General features: G+C 40.2%; 2 protein-coding genes across 4 annotated transcripts in view; one reads left to right on the top strand and one right to left on the bottom strand.

Moving 5' to 3' along the window:
- Positions 1 to 5,276, top strand: part of LOC115294472 (survival of motor neuron protein) — a 37,721-nt gene extending 32,445 nt beyond the window's left edge. For 2 of the 3 annotated variants that reach the window (XM_029942401.1, XM_029942399.1), the window contains 2 exons: positions 1,755 to 1,780; positions 4,933 to 5,276. The gene's annotated coding sequence lies outside the window, so the exon portion shown is untranslated. The remainder of the gene's footprint in view (positions 1 to 1,754; positions 1,781 to 4,932) is intronic. The other variant, XM_029942400.1, reaches the window with a different exon arrangement.
- A 4,004-nt stretch (positions 5,277 to 9,280) lies between these two features.
- The window catches only part of NAIP (NLR family apoptosis inhibitory protein), a 34,418-nt gene continuing 24,077 nt past the window's right edge, over positions 9,281 to 19,621 (bottom strand). Inside the window, 6 exon segments of the mRNA XM_029942637.1 lie at positions 9,281 to 10,044; positions 13,247 to 13,411; positions 15,151 to 15,237; positions 15,576 to 15,728; positions 17,423 to 17,510; positions 17,512 to 17,588. Of these exon segments, the coding sequence (XP_029798497.1) occupies positions 9,671 to 10,044; positions 13,247 to 13,411; positions 15,151 to 15,237; positions 15,576 to 15,728; positions 17,423 to 17,510; positions 17,512 to 17,588 (944 nt within the window). The 3' untranslated portion in view covers positions 9,281 to 9,670.

The following is a 19,621-nucleotide window of genomic DNA, read 5'->3' as shown; positions in this document are numbered from 1 at the left end:
GAAATGCTTTAGTAGACAACTGGCCTCCTTTCTTCAAAAAGTCAGTTAAATAAAAATAAAGGGCACCTGGGTGGCTCAGTCGGTTAATTGTCCAACTTTGGCTCAGGTCATGATCTTACAGGTCAGAAGTTTGAATCCTGCATCGGGCTCTGTGCTGACAGTTCAGAGCCTGGAGCCTCCTTAGCATTCTGTGTCTTCCTCTCTCTCTCTCTGCCCCTCTCCTGTGCTCACTCTCACTTGCTCGCTCTCTCTCTCTCTCTCTCTCTCTCTCTCTCAAAAAATAAACAATAGGAGCACCTGGGTGGCTCAGTCAGTTGAGCATTTGGCTTCGGCTCAGGTCATCATCTCATGGTTTGTGGGTTGGGGCCGCGCATCGGGCTCTGTGCTGACCACTAGATCAGAGCCTAGAGCCTACTTCGAATTCTGTGTCTGTCTTTCTCTGCTCCTCCCCTCTTCACTCTCTGTTTCTCAAAAAAAATAAATAAAAATTAAAAAAATAAATAAATTTTAATTAAAAAAATGGGAAAAGGCATGGAGTAAGTAACTGCTCTAGATTAAAATTGACTTGGAAGACAATAGCCAAATGCAATGTGGTATCCTTGGTTGGAATCTGGTTTGAAGAGCCTTCTTTAAAAGTCTTGGGGATGGGGTGTGTGGGTGGTTCAGTTGGTTGAATGTCCGACTCTTAATTTCAGCTTGTGATCCCAGGATCGTGTGCTTGAACCCCACATCAGGCTCTGTGCTGACAGTGCAGAACCTGCTTGGGATTCTCTCTTTTTCCTTCTCTCTCTGCCCCCCCCAAATAAATAAATAAACTTTAAAAAAATGATTTAGCAAAATGTGTGTGTGCACAAAGCATATATATATGGCTGTTGAGTATGAATGGTGTGCACATAGATATTGTACTACTTTTTCTATTTATGTTCAAAAAGTATATCAGAAAAATGTTCAGTATTTTTAAATTAATTAAAGCTGTGTGTATCATTGTATTCCTTTTTCATGTGTTTTTCACTTTCCATATTCATCTATTTTTGATATGGATGTCATCTTAGCATTTTGTGCACACATAGTATCCTCACTTTAAAAAAATTTTATTTTTTATTTGTCTTTGAGAGCAAGAGAAACAGAGCACGCATGGGGGAGGGACAGAGAGAGGGAGACCCAGAATCTGAAATAGACTCAGGGCTCGAACCCACAAAACCGGGAGATCATGACTGGAGCCAAAATTGACGCTCAACCAACTGAGCCATTCAGGCGCCCCTTTGCCTTTTTCATAACAGTGTAAATCCTCTTCAGACTTTTCTTTGGTTAGTGAAAACAGTTGTTACTAGTGTAAGTCTTTGGTAAAAAGCAGAGTGGCCTAAAACTTTCAAAAAGCATGGGCATCCTTTTATTCTATTATTCTTTTAATTTTATTTTTAAAAACTACATTGTTGCTTGTTATATAGAGCAAACTGATAGGAAAATATATTAAAATGAAGAAAGTAAGATGCAGAAATATGCTACCTGCCATGTATGTAAATACACATTTGCATACATGTCTGTGTGTGAATTGATGGTCACCTCGGGCTGTCCTCAGGTTATCTCTGAAGAGGGGCTAGAACATGAGGGAGACTTCCCGGAACACCCTTCAGTTTTGTTTTGTTGTGTTGTGCTGTGTACATTTATCGTCAGTAAAACTTAATACATAATTGAAATAGATCTGATGTTTCATCATTACTCCTTCCAACTCTTGAAATTTTTCATTTTTATAGGTGATTCATATAGTGTTCTTTAATAGGTAAGTGCTTTTTCCCTAGAGATTTTTGGAGAATCCTTAATGCCAGTATATAAAATCGTTGTGTTTTTTTTTTTTAAGTTGCATGATACTTTTATGTATAGATATGTGCTAATTTGATTGAGCTCTTATGGATGGAATTTTAGGTTGTTCCCATTTGCTGTTTAATGCTACAGTTTGTATTCTTTTATGTAATTCTTTTTGTATCTGCATGAGCACATATTTAAAATTATCTAAATAGAATCTAAAATTCTACTTGGGATTTAGAGTCTAGAATTAGAACTGCTAGATTGAAGAGAACAGGCATCTATAATTTTAATAGATTTTTGCTATGTTGTTTCTCAGTAGAGACTGTATTAATTAATATTCTCAGCGACACAGTTTGAGAGCTTCTGTTTCCCACATTCTTACTCTGTAATTGATGAAACCTATTGTGAAGTTATCTTTCTGGGTGTTTAAGATCTATGTTATCTTTACTGAAATCTATGAATATCACCTTTGTCCACTCTTTTTTTTTTATTGCTTTTTATTTTATTTTTGAGAGACAGAGACAGCTGGAGCAGGGGAGGGTCAGAGAGAGAGGGAGACACAGAATCCGAAACAGGCTTCAGGCTCTGAGCTAGCTGTCAGCACAGAGCCCGACGCGGGGCTCGAACCCACGAACCGTGAGATCTGACCTGAGCCGAAGCCGGATGCTTTAACCGACTGAGCCACCCAGGCGCCCCACCTTTGTCCACTTTTTAACTGGGATTTATGTTTTTCCTTTTTGTTTTGCAAGAAGTCTTTATATTTATGGAAACAATCCCTCTGTGATAGGAGTTGCAAATCCTTGTTTTCTAGTTTATCATTTATTTGACCTTGCTTTTGGTGGTAGTGGTTATTGTCATTTTGAGAGAAATGACAACCATTTTGTTCTCCTATATCTATGTGACTATTTTCACTTTATCATTTTAGATATTTTATCTACAGTCAGTTCTTACTATTCACAGATTATGTATTTGCAAACTTGCCAGCTTGCTGAAATTTAGCTCCCATGCCATCGTTCATGGACAAGTGCAGTGTGGCAAAACACTCAGCTGAGGTTGAGCAGGGCTCTGTCTTTATGTGTCGTCTCCTGCTCTAAATATGCATTCTATGCGTCGTCTTTTTAGTGCTACATTATTCATGTTTCTGTGCTTTTTTATTCCACTCTTTAAAGTGGACACGAAACATTGTGCTTTGTGTCCCAAGTGTAAGAAGGCTGTAATGTGCCTTACAGGGAGAATACATGTGTTAGATAAGCTCCATTCGGGCATGACTTAGTGCGGTTGGCTGTAATTTCAGTGTTAATGAATCATCAGTATATTAGGAGAGGCTGGCTCTGTCTCAGTCAGTAGAGCATGTGACTCTTGATCTCCTGGTCGTAAGTTTGAGCTCCACATTGAGCATGGAGATTACTTTAAAAAAAAAAAAAGTCATCTGTAACATCAATATGTATCAAGTAACATGTCTTTCATCAGAAACACAACATTTTAAAAGGTTAGGGATTGGTCTGTTGATAAGAATGTGACCAGAGTCTCCCTGAACTTAGCCCTCTATTTCTTCTAGGGGTATTGGCTTAGTATTCACAAATTTATTGTTTTTAGTGACTTTTTATTTTAAACAACAGTATTTTAAAGTTTATTTGTTCATTATTTATTTTTGAGAGAGACATTGGGAGGAGCAGAGGAAAAGGGAGAGAAGGAGAATCCCAAGCACATTCCAAACTGTCCAATTAGAGCCCAACATGGGGCTCTAATTCAGGAACCCTGAGATCATGACCCTGAGCCAAAACCAAGAGCCAGATGCTTAACTGACTAAACCATCCAGGTGCCCCTATTAGGGCTTTTTAGGACATAACTACCATTAATAGTGAGAATTGAGTGCATGTATTTTCAAGTCCTTTTATAAGCAGTTATGTAGAATAGAGATAGTAAAAGTAACTTTGTTAGCAATTTCATTGAGAATTTAAATACAGCAAACCTAAGTTTTTACTCCATCTTTTCCCAGTATTTAATTCATGTGGATATATGTCTGTGTGTATCTAAAGTGGATAACATTTTATTTTATTTATTCATTTATTCATGCATTCATTTATATTTATTTACTTATTTATGAGAGAGAGAATCCCAAGTAGCCTCCATGCAGTCTGTGCAGAGCCCAGTGTGGGGCTCCATTCTCATGAACAGTAAAATCATAACCTGAGCCAAGACCAAGAGAGTTGGATGCCCAACTGACTGAGGCACCCAGACACTCTAAAGTGGATGACATTCTTTTTCCTTTTCTTAATATCTTTGAGAGAGAGAGGGAGAAAGCACTAGAGTAGTGCAGGGGGCAGAGAGAGAGACACACAGAATCCAACGCAGGCTCCAGGCTCTGAGCTGTTAGTGTCGAGCCAAATGTGGGGCTCAAACCCACAAACCATTAGACAGTGACCTGAACCAAAGTTAGATACTTAGCCAGCTGAGACACCCAGGTGCCCAAGTGGATAACATAACATTCTTTAGATGCAGCTAACTATTCATTAGTTGGTATACATGAATATATTTATCTTATACTGATTCTAGATTTCAGATACATTTTTTACTATGTTCTAGTTTATCATTACTTTGATTCTCACGGATTTCATAAAAGCACAGTACTTTTGGAGCTCTGGGTGAGTCAGTTGAGCATTCTACTCCTGATCTTGGTTTAGGATTTGATCTCATGTTTCGTGAGAATGAGCCCCATGTCAGTCTCTGTGTTGACAGTGTGGAACCTGCTTGGGATTCTCTCTCCTTCTCTCTCTCTAACCTACCCCATTAGCACGTGTGTGCGCTCGCTCTCTCTCTCTCTCTCTCTCTCAATAAACTTTCTTTTAAAAAATACTGTTAGGACAGATCAAATATCAGTGCTCCTTAAAATTGTTTTTAATCTCTTACATTTACTCTTCCAAATGAGTATCACAATTTGTCTAATTATTAACTATCTCATAAAGATTGAATTTAGTATTGCATAGTCTATATTAGCATATTTTTATTCTAGTTTTGTGTACCATGATGAGTATATTGCTTTCCTTTTTTTTTTTTTTTATAAGAAAATAAGTTTTTAAATTGCCTAACTATATCTAGACCCTTTCTCCCCCGCCCCAAATTCAGGTGCAGCTCTCTCCCAAGGAGAATGGTATTTTGATGCGCCATCGTTGATGTGAATAAAATTTCATGTTTTTCTTCATGAACTGTTGGTTGGGTGGCACAGTCATCTGCATTGCCCCATGTTGCATGTGACTCATGCTTAAATAACTAGCCACGTGTTTCAAGGGAATAATCAGTTTGAAAAGTCAACGGTGGAAATGTGAGTAATTAAACTCAGTCACTCATAGTGCAGAAAGGTCAATGTGTGAAAATATCGACTGAACGTATTTGTATATTATACCTTTCTTAGTATGTTAAGCTTTTTATTAATGCCTTTTAAAATAAATGATAAATTTTTTTAACCTTGACTGTATGAGTATTTTTCTTTAGAATATATATGGTGAGGAATTCTGTCTAATAACATAGAAAGAGAACTATTCAGACTTACTTGGAGAAAGGGTAGTATTTTAAAGACACAACCCATTGTAAAACAGTGTTGCTGCTAATCCAAGCTTAGGCAACAAAGCTTCCGAGCTGAGTGCCCCGGGACTAGACCTGGCCCGTAAGGAACCACACCTCTGCTCCATTTCCTGGAAGTCATAGTGTCATTCATCTTTCCTCACTGTTGCTCATCTGTCCGCCTGTCTTTCTTCCAGCTTCCTTCACATTTTCGTCATGCCCATTGCCTAACGCCTAACGTGGTTGCCCAAGTTTCTGCCCGCATCACTGTCTCTATCTATCTATGTCTGTCACTTCAAATTTTCAGGAGAGGTAGAAAATCCTGTTGTTTGAGTTGAATCTAAGCATTGGTTCCATGCACCTGGGATTCTCCCTAGTCCATTTAGCTGTGGGAGAAGAGGTTAATATAAAAAGTTTTATTTCTTTCAGAGATTTTGCCTGGACATTAAACATGCCTAGCCTATTTGTAGCTGCCCAGTACATATTTGTGGAATAAAATGTATATTCAATTCCTGGTAAGTAAGCTTCACAGAATGGGATATTCAGTGGTGTAAGCTTTCTGGTACTGGTGAGTAGATTTTTATTTTTCATGACAGTCAGCCAGTGTTTTATACATTCTGCATATTTCCATTGCCTAGGTAAGTATGCCAGGTTAAATTCAGTTATGAAGGTAGCTTATTTGCTTTTAGTGACATTTTTGGATCTTACCTCTTTTAATACCTAATGCAGTTGGAAAGTGGTTGCAGCTTCTGGCCAGTCATTCATCTCAGCAGTTACTTACTCAGTTTTGTTTACGTGCTTAGGTACTCTTCTAGGTGCTGGGAGATGGCGGTTCCTGCTTACAGTGGTGGGAACAGTAGTAAACAAGCAAAATGTATAAGGTGGCAATAGTAATGCATGCCATAGACATGAAGCAGGAAAGGGGGATGGGCAGAATTCTATTTTTAGGTTTATTTTCAGAGTGAGCAAGTGGGAGAGAAAGAATCCCAAGCAGGCTCCGCGCTGAAAAGACAGATCTCAGTCCCATGAACCATGAGATCATAACCTGAGCCAGAATCAGGAGTTACACACTTAACCTACTGAGCCAGCCAGGGGCCCCTGTGGATGCCTTTTTAAAAAGAATGGTCAGGGGGCGCCTGGGTGGCTCAGTTAGTAGAGTATGCGACTCTTGAACTCAGGGTTGTTGATTGAACTATAATTTGGGTATAGGGATTACTTAAAAATAAAACTGTAAAAAGACAAGGGAAGCAAATTGACTTATTGAGCAGAGATGTGAAGAAAATGAGAGCCACTCACAGAAATAGACAAAGAACCTCACAGAACCGTATTATTAGGGCCAAACACAAAGGCCCTAAGAATAAGTTGGCATGTTTGGGGAATGGCAAAAGAAGCCAGTATGGCTGGAGTGGAAGTGTGCAAGGAGGAGAGATTAAAGAGATGGAGGCAAGAAAGGTAGCCAGGGGTCAGGTCACACATAGGCCACTGCATTTACTTTGATCTGGAGTCCATGGGAAGGTTTCGAACCAAAGGCACAGCATTATCTGAGGTATTAAAATGCCTTGTGATTGCTTTGTTTGTGTTGAAAATAGGCCTTAGGGGCACTTGGGTGGCTTAGTGGGTTAAGCATCCCACTCTTGGTTTCAGCTCATGTCATGATCTCATGGTCTCATGATTTCATGATCTGGTGGTTTCGTGAGTTCCAGCCACACATCAGACCCTGCGCTGGCTGCGCTTAGCCTGCTTGGGATTCTCTCTCCCTCTCTGCCCCTCCACCACACGCGGTGTCTGTGTATCTCTCAATAAATAAACTTAATTTTTTAAAGAGAAAATAGACCATAAGTTTTAAGGGAGGAAGCAGGCTGAGTAGGACTGGTGGTTAATAGTGGTTGGATCTATTGACAAACATGGGGAATATGAGAGAGAGAAATCAAGGGTGACCCCCAAGGTTTTGGGCCTTTGCAAGTGAAAGAATAAAGCTAGAATTTAATGACATGGAGAAGTCAGCATAAAGAGTACTTGTGGGAAGGGTGCCAGGGTGGCTAAGCATTCCAGCTCTTGAATTCTGCTGTGGTCATTATCCCAGGGTCGTGGGTTGAGCCCCACGTTGGGCTCTGAGGTGAGCATGGCACCTGCTTCGGATTCACTCTCTCTCCCCCTTTGCCCCCTCCCCTGCTTGCATGCATGGTCTCTAAAAACTTGAAAAACAAAAGAGGGCTTGTGGGAAAGGAAGGATAGGATTGGGTTAAGACGGGTGAAATCGGAGATGCCTATTAAACAGAAGTTAGATATGAGTCAAGAGTTCAGAGGAGAGATCTGGGAAGGAGCTGAAAATAAACAACTCTTAAGACGAATTTTCTATTTCTTAATTTGGTATATTTGGGTATTAGTAAAATCATATACAGCTTTTAGAGTTTTTTGAGACTCTTGGTTCATTTGTATACAGGTTTATAAATGTGATTTTTTTTAACCTTTTTGTTGTGTGTGAGACAGAGCACAAGCAGAGGAGGGGCAGAGAGAGGAGGAGACACAAAATCTGAAGCAGGCTCCACGCTCTAAGCAAACATTCAGCACAGGGCCCGATGCAGGGCTCGAACCCCCCAAACCGTGAGATCATGACCTGAGCCGAAGTCAGACGCTTAACCAACTGAGCTACCCAGGTGCTCCAAATGTGTTGCTTGTTGATATGAAATTACTTACTGTGAGTCATGGTAAAAATTTGAAGAGAGGGAGTACAAGTGGGTACAGTGGAAGGATTCAGGAAGTTGTAGAGTGTTGGAACGTGATCAGAAAGGGAGAACTTCACCGACGTGAGGGTGACGGGGCAATGAGGGGCGGCCTGGGCACACTGTGGAGACTAACACATGCTAGAATAAAAGGGCGTGGTCATCTAACAGTCCAAAGCCACTTGTCACAGCAGTATTCAATTATTTGTAAAGGGTCGGAATTATTTTTAGCTTTGTCATATATACCTGTTACAAATATACATTTATATAATCGGGAAAATGTGAAAAACAGTCTTAGCTCAGAAACTCTACAGGCTCAGGCCATACTTTATAGCCCTTATCAGAAGGTTTGGCGAGAGAGAGAGAGAGAGAGAGAGAAAGATTTCTCTTTGTTTTTAAAACGCCATTTTCAATAGTACAAAATATTTGCAAAGAGAAAAGAATCAGACCCCCTCTTATTCCCTCACTCTCCTGGCCCCCACCCTGAAATCAGTCCTTACCCGGTTCTAGTAGCTTTTACAAGACGTTCTCTATAAACATTCATGTGCATCCTATCAATCTTAAAAGAAATCTAACTAGGTTTTTTTAGGTTTAGGTCTAAGCTATTTATTAAGTAATAGGTGTATCGGTTATCAAGTTGTTGCTTCTCATGTACAAATCTAGCCTTGATTGCCTTCTCTGCAGTAATAGATCTGCCCTCTGTAAAGACCGGTCCTCTCAGCAGGCACAGCTTTGTCATTAGAGGGTAGTGGTAAGACAGCGCAGGAGCAAGGGACTCTCCCCCTGCTTCCAGTGTGTTCTTCTAGCAGATGCATGCCACGAGTGGTTTTTCTAACAGTACCTCCCCCCCACCCCATGGCTTCCTCTAATACCTCCAAGTGCTGAGGCACTTTCTCAGCAAAATGTCCAAAGCTCAAACCTTGGGCTGCATTTCCACAGCTTCAACAAACCTGATGTTGAGGGGTCTGGCCTCTCCATTTTAATCTGAATCTTAGAAATTCTATTTTGTACTTTGTGCCGATACAGTAAGCATTGAATCAAAAGCCTCTGTAGTAAGAGCTTTTTTCCTTAAATCTTACTTCTTCCTTGTATTGGCCTATTACACCAAAATTAATATACCAAACAAATCTTACAAGTATTAAGGATTATCTCTTGGCCCACAAAAGATTCATCTGGACCCTATGGTAAAGTTTTATTTCATCTATGTAGAAAATGGATTGTGTCTTAAAATTCATATTATATGTAACTTGAATAGTTTTCCACATTGTGGCTTTAAGATGTCTGTGTACCTCCCTCCATTCCCATAGCTGTTTCTATTCTCCTTACCACAGTCGGCCCGGAAACCCGCTGCTGATCCTTGGTTCTGGACAGTTAGATGTGTAAACTTGACTGAAGAATGGACCTTTATTTAGTTGGGGAGGATCATTCGGGGACTGCCAAGGTTCTGGTAATCTATTCCTTAAGGTCGATGATGGGCAAGCAGTGTTCATTTTTGGTTTTTGTCTCCAAGACTTAGGAAAATGTTTTTGGAGCAGTAGGTTTTTAGAATTGTTGACAAAAATTCTTAATTCAGTCTTTAGCTACATCTTCTGTTCCTGAATGATTGGAGAGAATGGCAGTACCCATTTCCACTGAATAGTTAAGTGTTTCGATTGAGGTTGTCTTTCTTTCATGGCATTAAGCAGTGTGATGTCTTCTGTATCCAGGAGCCAACTTAACATGTCAAGTCTGATGAGGCTTGGCAGTCGTAACACGCACTGACTCAAAGACTTGATGGTTGTGGCCTGAGCTCTGATGCAGTAAGTTAAAGACCTAGAAATAGTCAACTCTTGGAAGTGTGGCATGTTGTCCAGTGCTTGAAAGAAATTTCTGTATCCTTCCTCTGTAATCTTGTGATTGACTAAAAGATCTAAGTTCTCAAGTTTCTGGAAACCTCCATTGATGGCTACCTTGGCTATGAAAGCAAATAGAATCATACAGACTTTTATTTCAGTAATGGCAGATGAGATCATATGTATCGACCTCCCTCCCACAACCACCAGGCAAAGTAGAAAATGCTCGGTTTTTTGGGTTTTTTTAATTTATCTCCTTAAAAGACTCAAAGCACTAACAGCTTCGTAAGTGCCTGGCCAAAACCCAGGGGAAAAGCAGAAACCAGAGAGGTAAAGCTTAGACCTACAGCACTGAAGCCACTTTTCCATGAGAGTTTTGCTGTTCCGTACTAATTTGGGCTTGTCTTTTGGTCTCAGGAGTACAGATGTCAAGGCACAGCATAGCTAAAGCAACATGCTAATGTGCAGAGGACCCGAGAGATAGTGTCCACCCTGACTCCTCTTTAACAGAAAATAGGATGTGACATTGCTCAGGTAATGTCTTCTTGCACCTGCTACTGTACATTATACCTGTTGCCCAGGAGGGACCTTCCTGTACTGAGGTTAGTGATTCTGAATGACACGGAGGCCTGGCCAAGTAAATTCTCAATTAACAGAGGTTGACTTGACTTGACTTTGGAAGTAGCCGCCTAGCAAGGTTTTGTTTTTGTTTTTGATTGCTTAATCTCATTTTCCTAGTTTAGGCAAAAGCTAGGTTTGGTTTTATACTCTAGAATTCATGGCTGTAGCAGGACTAATTTTAGAAACAGAGTTACTAAGAAAATGTCTTCAACTGTGTCCTCAGTAGGTATCTTGCCTCACATAGTTTGGTTAGTTGGTTCTTTGATATGTCTGAGTGCTGTCTCCTAGGAGTAAAGTTCCATCTTCATGCATAATTAAGAAACAGACTTACCAAGTGTCCCCATAAGAAGCCAATGGGCCAACAGCATTCTGTATTCAGTCAGAAAATATTAGCCTTCCCACTATGTGCCAGGCTTGCTGGGTTTTGGGAAGAGAAAATACTCCCTACTGGGACCAAGAGGGACAGGGGTTATTGTCTCCTAATCTGTACATGTTTCACTTTCAAAAGAAGGCTTTGATATAGAAAGAGTAAGATGTAATAATGATTTCTATTCAATAGGGATGAAAAAGACCACAAGATCTAACATTACTGTATTCTTAAAGGAGAGAAGAAAAGAGGCTTTTAGGAGAGGGTCCTAAGTTTTGTCATTGTTTTTAGTAACATTTACAAGTAACAATGCGGAGTAGTCATAAAATGAGATTCACCCTTTCCAACACCTACCAGGAAGCTTTCTCCAGTCTCCTAACTGACTCCTACCTATCTTTAAATATGCCTGGTTCTCCTTCATCCATCCATCAGTCTCTCCTCACCCAAATGTCTCTGGGCCCTTCTTTCTTCAGTTCTCTGTAGAAATCTCATTTCCACAAAGCAGCTTTTCCTGATCCTATGGACCCCAAATTAGGTTGAGTTCTCTCAGAAGGCGAGCAAAGAAAATGAGAAAATTGGAAAGCAGCTATGTACATACTGGGCAAAAACTTCCCCAAACTGATTAAAGACATCAAGACACAGATTCATGATCTATAAACCCCAAGCAGAATAAGTACTAAGCAATCCGCATGGAAGCACCCTGCAGTACAGCTAGCACCCTAGGGGGCTGTGTTGTCGCTGCCCAAGCAGACAGTCTCCAGAGGTTAGGGTTTTAACACCTGCATCTTCAGTTCAGAGCAACTGCCAAAATGTAAAAGCAAGGGGGAAAAATCTTAAAAGCCACTAAAGCGGGGCCAGATATACCTTACCTTCAAGTAAAACAAAAAGACTGCTGAGCAAGAGAAATGACGGGAGCTAGAAATAAGTGTCACAATACAATTCCATACTCAGTGAAACAAATGTCAAAAATCAAGGCGCCCAGTGGCCTAGTAGGTTGAGCAGCCAACTTTGGCTCAGGTGCTCAACTCATGGTTTGTGAGTTTGAGCCCCACCTCAGGCTCTCTGCTCTCAGCAGAGATCCTCTGCCTCCCTCTCCCTGTCCCTCCCCCACTTGATAGCTTTGTCTCAAAAATAAACAAACATTAAAAAAATAAACTTAAAAAAAAATAACCAAGGAAACTAGAAGGGAAGCAGCAAGAGCACCCCAAACCCAGCACAAGAAGAGAAATCATAAAGATCAGGGCAGAAATAAACAATATAGAATCCAAAAAACAATCAAACAGATCAATGTAACCAAGAGTTGGTTTTCTGAAAAATAAAATAAAATAAACAAAATTGATAAACCTCTAGCCAGGCTCCTCAGAAAGAAAAAACACCCAAATAGACAAAACCATGAATGAAAATGGATCTCTTACAACTGATCCCTCAGAAATACAAGCAATCATCAGATAAAAGTATATGCCAACAAACTGGGAAAAAAATCCACAATGAGATCCTCCTACAGATCCAACAATATGGCTGAAGTTCAAAAGTCTAATAGTGCAAGTAGGGGCCAGAATGGGACACAACTGCTGGTCGGAATGTAAAGTGGTACAACTGTGGAAACAGTCTGTTTGTACCATGAGACACAGCTACTCCACCCCTAACCTATTTCCATACGTACATCAAAGGTCACGCATAATAATGTCCATAGCAACATATTCACATTAGTCAGATAATAACTCAAATACCCAATTGAATGGCTAGGTTGAGGTATATATGGTCATACAGTAGAATGTAACAATGAAAATCAGTGAACTCTAGCCACAGGTAACAGTATGAAATGAGTATCATGAATACACTGGGGAGCCAAAAATAAAAGTAAATGAAAGTACATACGGGAAGGGATTCTGTTACATGAAAGTTTAGTTTCACCATCTTCATCTGTGGTGAACAAAAGCGGGGGAAGGGTCACCTTTGGAAAGGAGAGGAATGTTGTCAGAGCAGACATGAAGGAGGCTTCGGGGATCTTCGCGATACTCCAGGAGCTGGACAGTTTTCACCAAGTATGGCTAACAAAATTTTCTTGTATGTTTACTGGATAATTTATTGAGCTGTACACTTAGGATCTGTGTTCTTGTCTAAATGTGTATTAATCTTCAGTTTTTAAAAAGTGTCATAAAAAGGAGTGCGTGGAGGATATGGGGCCTGGTATCTGGAACACAAAAATCAAAAACAGACTTGAGGGGTTGTGTAGTCTCAAACAGGAGGCTATCAACACTTAGCAGCAGGAAGCTTGGCCAGTAACCAACCCTGGCTGTTATACAAGCTGAAACCACTTATCTAAGGGAACTCACCGATTTCCATCACACTGTCATCATCCAAAATCTGGCGCAATGAGAGAACTCGAAGACACTGAAGATGCTGACACTGCCGGATGATCAGTTTGGCCACTTGCTGAATCCCATCCCCAGCAGGAAGGCTCAGTTCTTCCAGGTTGTTAAGAGAACCTAAGGTGTAGGCTATCAGAAGGACAAAAAAGGTTTTCTCCAAACAATGGTTCTCTGTGGCCTCAAATCCTGCAGTCTGGAAGGCCCCGTGTAGCATGGAGGTGTTCCTCTTCCTCTCCAAAGATCAGGAGAAAGGGGTCGGCCTGCCTCCAGTCAACAGTTCCTCCACCCTCCCCCAACCAGTCTCTCCTGCACTGAAGACCCGAATGCCTACCCTATCTGCTTTTCCTTTTTCAGACTCAAGCTTCTACTGGCTTCAGCATACTTCCCTAGCTCCTTAAATGTCTTCAGCGCCCTTCCTTTCAATCCTATCTCCTGGATCAGCCTCAGTGATCTCTACTCTGGCCTCCCAGCACTAAAGCCTCACCGTCCTCTACTGTTACATCTTTGCAGTTTGACCCCACCTTGGCATGGTACATTATCGATCGCTTGGTCCCTAGAAAACTTCTCCTTCTAAGGCCTTAGGCTTGGAAATGTTTTTTAACACTTTCTAGCGTCTAGCAGTGTTCCAAACTTGGGTTTTAAATTTTGTGTCCCAGTTCTTCTATCAGCCATTTCTCTAAGGACCCTGTCTCCTGGTAGGGAGGCCAGTATTTAGGAGTCAAGATCTTGCAGTTGGGGTGCTCTTTACTGCTAGGATCCTTTCTAATCTCTCAGTGGCTGAGCTATGTAGATGTGTGTGTAGAGATGTAGCTCACTATATGTGTATATATAGATTTATATACATACATACATTAAAAACCCTGAGTCTACACCAGTATTCCCACATCTAATTTAACACCTTAGAGTTCTTTCTAGCCTCTCCTTTCAGTATTTGTCAATTCCTTCTTGAACTGTGAGGAAATTTTGATTCTCATCATACTTAATTTAAACCAGCTTGTGTATGCCAGCCACCTCCTAGGCCCGTCAATCCTGCCTCTGCCCCACTCGGTCTTCCTGCTCCTACAGCCACACGCTGCCTCCAAAGGCAGGCAAGAGAGAGAAGAGGAAGACATCCAGGTCATGAGAAGCACTACTGCTCTATACTCCCTCTCTCCACTGACTCCTCTCCTATGTTCCTGTGTTAAAAGAAAAAGACGCCCAAAGTAGTTGCTTTTGCCAAGCTCCACATCATTAAACCAAGACTTAATTTTTAGTTTGAGCTGTTCCAGAAATGGAACCTAAAAAGCAGCCAATCAGGAATCGCTAGATCAGCGCTAGTTAGGTGATCTGCCCAATAGCCTTCTGCTTTCCCCCTAAAGGAAAGTAACCTTCAAATAACCAACCCGCCTCCTTTTTGTCTACTCTGACTTCCCTGCTTCTGCTCCTTATGCCTATAAAAAGATCTTTGATTTGGTACAGCTTCTCAGAGCTGTGTCCATCATTCATGAGCACACGTTCCTTTTTTAATAATAAAAAAATTGACTGAGTAGGTAATTTCTATAGTTAGCATTTTGTGAATTCTGAGTTTTCACAAACTAAGTTCTCTCAACCTTCAAAGATAGTTTTACCTATATTTCAAAAGCCTTTGAAATTACAGGGATTTAACAGGTTTGGAATGGTCCCTGACAATGAGATTGCATCGGGCTGGCATGACCAAATATGTATTCGAAGAAATGAGATCAAGTGAGATCAGGCATTTGGAGGCTCAAAGCTGAGCGGCCCCGCCCTTCCTCCAGATGCGTAAGGGCGGCTAACACCTATAGTGATTTCTTGTGGTTTACACAAAAAGAAGGATTTCAAAAGTAAAAGGCACAGTTTCGCACACATACCAAATTTTTCAGATGTTTCCTTATCAGCAAAGTATTGGTTTTCAAGATTTAGTATCTTCACAGAAATAAAATTGGGCAAAGCAGTGACTATAAAAGGGAAAACAAATAGTTGTGTCAGCTACATCTTTTATACCAGCAAATGTATTTAAAGAGTATTTTTTAAATAACTGAAATCACTACAGTAATTCACATTTTGCTAGTTAGTATGACTAAAATAAAGCTCAGGAAATAATTCGGATAATTCCAAGTACTTAAGCTTATAGATACAAATATACCTCATTTGAAAACTCATTTAAAATCAGATCTAATAGTTTAAATCTTTTGCCTCAATTACCTATTTAATAAAATTTATCTTTTAAAAAGCCCTTAAAATGACTGCATCCAGGATGCATCTGAAACCAAGATTTTATGATCTTAGCTCTTACCAAATGGGATGGGTTTGAAAAATTATCCAGAAAAATTAATTTCTTTGGGTTTCTTGCAGGAAGCAAGTGCAGTCATGAGAGATTCAAAATCCAAAATGAAATTACATCGCAGATGAATAACATGAAGGTTTGGAGAATTCTGAATTAATTTCACTAAAAAATAAAGGTTTCAAAAATTAGAGAAAATCCCAAATTAAAAAAAAATTTTTTAATCTTTATTTTTGAGAAAGAGCAATAGCAGGGGAGGGGCAGAGAGAGAAGGAGACACAGAATCTGAATCAGGCTCTAGCTCTGAGCTGTCAGCACAGAGCCCAACAATGGGCTTGAACTCATGAACTACAAGATCATGACCTAAGTCGAAGTCAGATGCTTAACAGACTGAGCCACCCAGGTGCCCCCAGAAAATTACAAATTTCTGTCAGAATTAGCCACATTATTCTGTTTCAGCAATACAAAGTTAAAGTACCATGATGTAATGATCCAAGAATTAGTCCACTTGCAAGTTCAGGTCCTGCAAGTAACTCATGAGCTATGTGAACTTGGACACCTGGGTATTGACATTCTCTGAGGATCAGCTTTCTCTTTTAGAAGAAGGTAAGAGCTAAGCGTGTAGACTCAGTAAGGTCACCTTAGTCTTTAACATGCTAATGTCTTCAGTTTGGTGACTGGCATTTACCCAGTAGGAATACAATACAAAGAAACACAAAAACAATGACAAATCCGAAGCAAACCTAGATTTGACGTAAAAATTCCTGACAAAACTACCACGTCCACATTCAGCTTCAAAGAATTATCACATGCACCTCTGCCTGTTAATTGCACAGAGGTTTATATTGCCTCAATCTGTAGGTCTCAGTCTTCACTAAACTAAGGAACTGAGGACACCCGAGTCATTTTGTTAAAAGACGTACTTAGGAAAGATGGTTACACAAATTGTTCAGTCAGGAGGACAGGCTGGTGAGAAAAGGGGAAATGCTTCCTATTGCTACCAATTTCACCTCCAGCGCCCCAAACTGGAAGATCTGGAAGTTGAAATTCAATAGCAACTTAAAATCAAAATAATTCTCCAAAATAGTTTGGAGAGACAGTATACCAGCAGTTAAAATCTCAGAATTAGGAGTAGTCAGACCTTTCAGATTTGTTTGAATCCCAGATTTACCATTTCCTTAGCTGGTTGACCTTGAGCAAATTACTTATCCTCCTTATACTTCAATTTCCTTACCTGTAAGGTAACATTAATAGTACCTTACCTCATAGAACGGTCTGAAGATCAAATAGGTTAATATTTATAAAATGCAGAGAACAATTCCTAGCATGTCAGGGCACCTGAGTGGCTCAGTCTGTTAAGTGTCCAACTTCAGCTTAGGGCATGATCTCATGAGTGGTGGGTTCAAGCCCCACATCGGTCTCAGGGCTGACAGCTCAGAGCCTGGAGCCTGCTTCAGAATCTGTGTCTCCCTCTCTCTGCCCCTCCCCCATTCACATGCTGTCTGTCTCAAAAATGAATAAAAATGTTTAAAAAATGTTAAGAAAAAAAAATTCCTAGCATGTGTATGGTAAGGGCTCAATAATTTCAACACCTCTTTGCTTTCTTTTTAAAGATTTTTTAAATCTCTATACTGAATATGGGGCTCACACTCAGACCAAGATCAAGAGTTGTATGCTCTACCAACTGCACCAGCCAAGTGCTCCAACAGCTCTGCTTTCTTAATGAGGAAGAGTGCTATTCCCACAATTCATGGATACAGGCTACAACCTGAGATTTACAGAAGCTTTAACTCTTAGTTATTGGCCAAGTTGCCTTTCCAAATGATGTAATAACAAGTAAATCAATTTGCCATCCTTACCTAGTGTAGGACTAGCCTCAGCTGGAATTCGGACCAATAATTTCTCCATATGGTGGAGATGGTGGAATTCTTCGGGAATGAGTGAAAAAAACATTTTGTTGATCATCCAGATCCACAGAAAGTTCTTCCAGGCATAGAAACTTGTCCAAATTAGTAAAAAGTTTATCTGGAAAGCAGCACACAGTTTGCCGTTATTAATCCAAGGAGTTCCAAATGGGAAATTTCAAACTGTCATCTTGAGTCATCAATCTGTTTTCATATTTTCAAATGAAAACCTTTCACATGTCATAAAACATTATTTTAGAAAGCGCATATACAAACATACTGCCTTTTGTAGCATCTATTGATTATTCTATAAGAAGCTCTGTGCTAATCTGGATGCACAAAAATATAGTAAGACATTTTTCCAGACGGTGCTGAGATGACGGAACTACCATGTGCAGAAGAATGGTGCCAGACCTGCTTCCCGCCACCCTATACCCAACTAATTCAAAATGCAGCAACCACTAGTGGAAAAGATAGGAGTCAGTCTTCATAACCTTAGATTTGACTATGGATTCTTAAATATGCTACCAAAACCAGTAAATTGTAGAACTTTTGTGCATTTATTTTTTTTTTAACTTTTTTTATGTTCTTTTATTTATTTTTGAGAGACAGTGGGAATAGGGGAGGGTCAGAGAGAGAGGGAGACACAGAACCAGAAGCAGGCTCCAGGCTCTGAGCTAGCTGTCAGCCCAGAGCCCGACATGGGGCTCGAACCCACGAACTGTGAGATCATGACTTGAGCTGAAGCTGGACGCTTAACTGACCGAGTCACCCAGGTGCCCCACTTTTGTGCATTTAAAGACAGACTGAAAAGGCCATCTCCAAAATAGGAGAAAATATTTTCAAACCATATTCCATTAGGAATTTAAGAACCAGAACATACAGAGACACCTCCAACTCAAGACAAAAAGATAACACAAAAACTGGGCAAGGAATGGGGCCTCGGGTGGCTCAGCAGATTAAGCATCTGACTTGGGCTCAGGTCATGATCTCACAGTTGATGAGTTCAAGCCCCTTGTTGGGTTCTGTGCTGTTAGTTGGGAGCCTGGAGCCTGCTTCAAATTCTGTGTCTCCCTCTCTCCCAGCCCTTCCCCCACTCAGGCTTGCTCGCTCTCTCAAAAGTAACATTAAAAATTACTTTCTAAATGGGCAAGGACTTAATACACGTCTCACATAACCAGTAAGTACGTGAAAAGATGATCAACACCATTAGTCACTAGGAAAATGCAAATCAAACTACAATAGGATACCATTTGTCTCCTGGTAGGATGACTTTCTAATTAAAAAATATATAGAGAGAGAGCAGCAAGTGTTGACAAGGTTGTGGAGAAACTGAAACCCTCATACATTGTTGTTTGGGATGTAAACTGGTACAGCCTCTGTGGTGAACAGTTTAGAGGTTTCACAGAAATTTGAATTACTGTCAATACCATCCAGCAATCCCACTTTTAGGTATATATCCGAAAGAAGTGCAAGCAGGATCTCAAGATGTTTGTACACCCATGTTCATAGTAGCATTGCTCACAATAGCGAGAAACAACCAAGTGTCCATTAACAAATAAATGGTTAAACAAAACATGATATATACCATACAGTGGAAGATTAGTTATTAAAGGAGCCACATTCTGATACAGGCTGTGATATGAATGAATCTCAAAAATAAATAAATGTAAAAAAATTTTTTCAACGGTTTAAGTGTTCTGAATATTTCACAATGAAAAGGTATTTTAAAAAAGGGAAATGTTTTTCTAAATTTGAGAATAAATGTCTACCCACATAGCCTAATAACGTTTGGTGACCCTCCAGAAGATAACACAAAGCAAAGCACATCTAGGTATGTAACAAACCAATGAAAACCAAAGCCATACTAGCAACAGAAAATAAACAGCACAACTGTACATACTACTTACAAAAGATCCAAAGTACCTAGGAATAAATTTAATGCACAAACACAAAGTCTACACTGAGACCTCTCAAACAGTGCTTAGACAAGTGAAAGGGGACACAAATGAGAGATTATTTCCCAGAGAATACAAGCCCTTTCTTTTATTAAGCTGATAGGGTAAGGGTAATTCTCAAGCATCACAGTACATGGAATTTTTTCTTCTTTTGAGAGAGAGGGGATAAGTGAGCCTGAGGCAGAAGAGAGGGAGA

Source organism: Suricata suricatta, chromosome 6 (assembly GCF_006229205.1).
Source record: "Suricata suricatta isolate VVHF042 chromosome 6, meerkat_22Aug2017_6uvM2_HiC, whole genome shotgun sequence".
NCBI classification, from domain to species: Eukaryota; Metazoa; Chordata; class Mammalia; order Carnivora; family Herpestidae; genus Suricata; species Suricata suricatta.
This window is presented reverse-complemented; position numbering and strand designations above follow the sequence as displayed.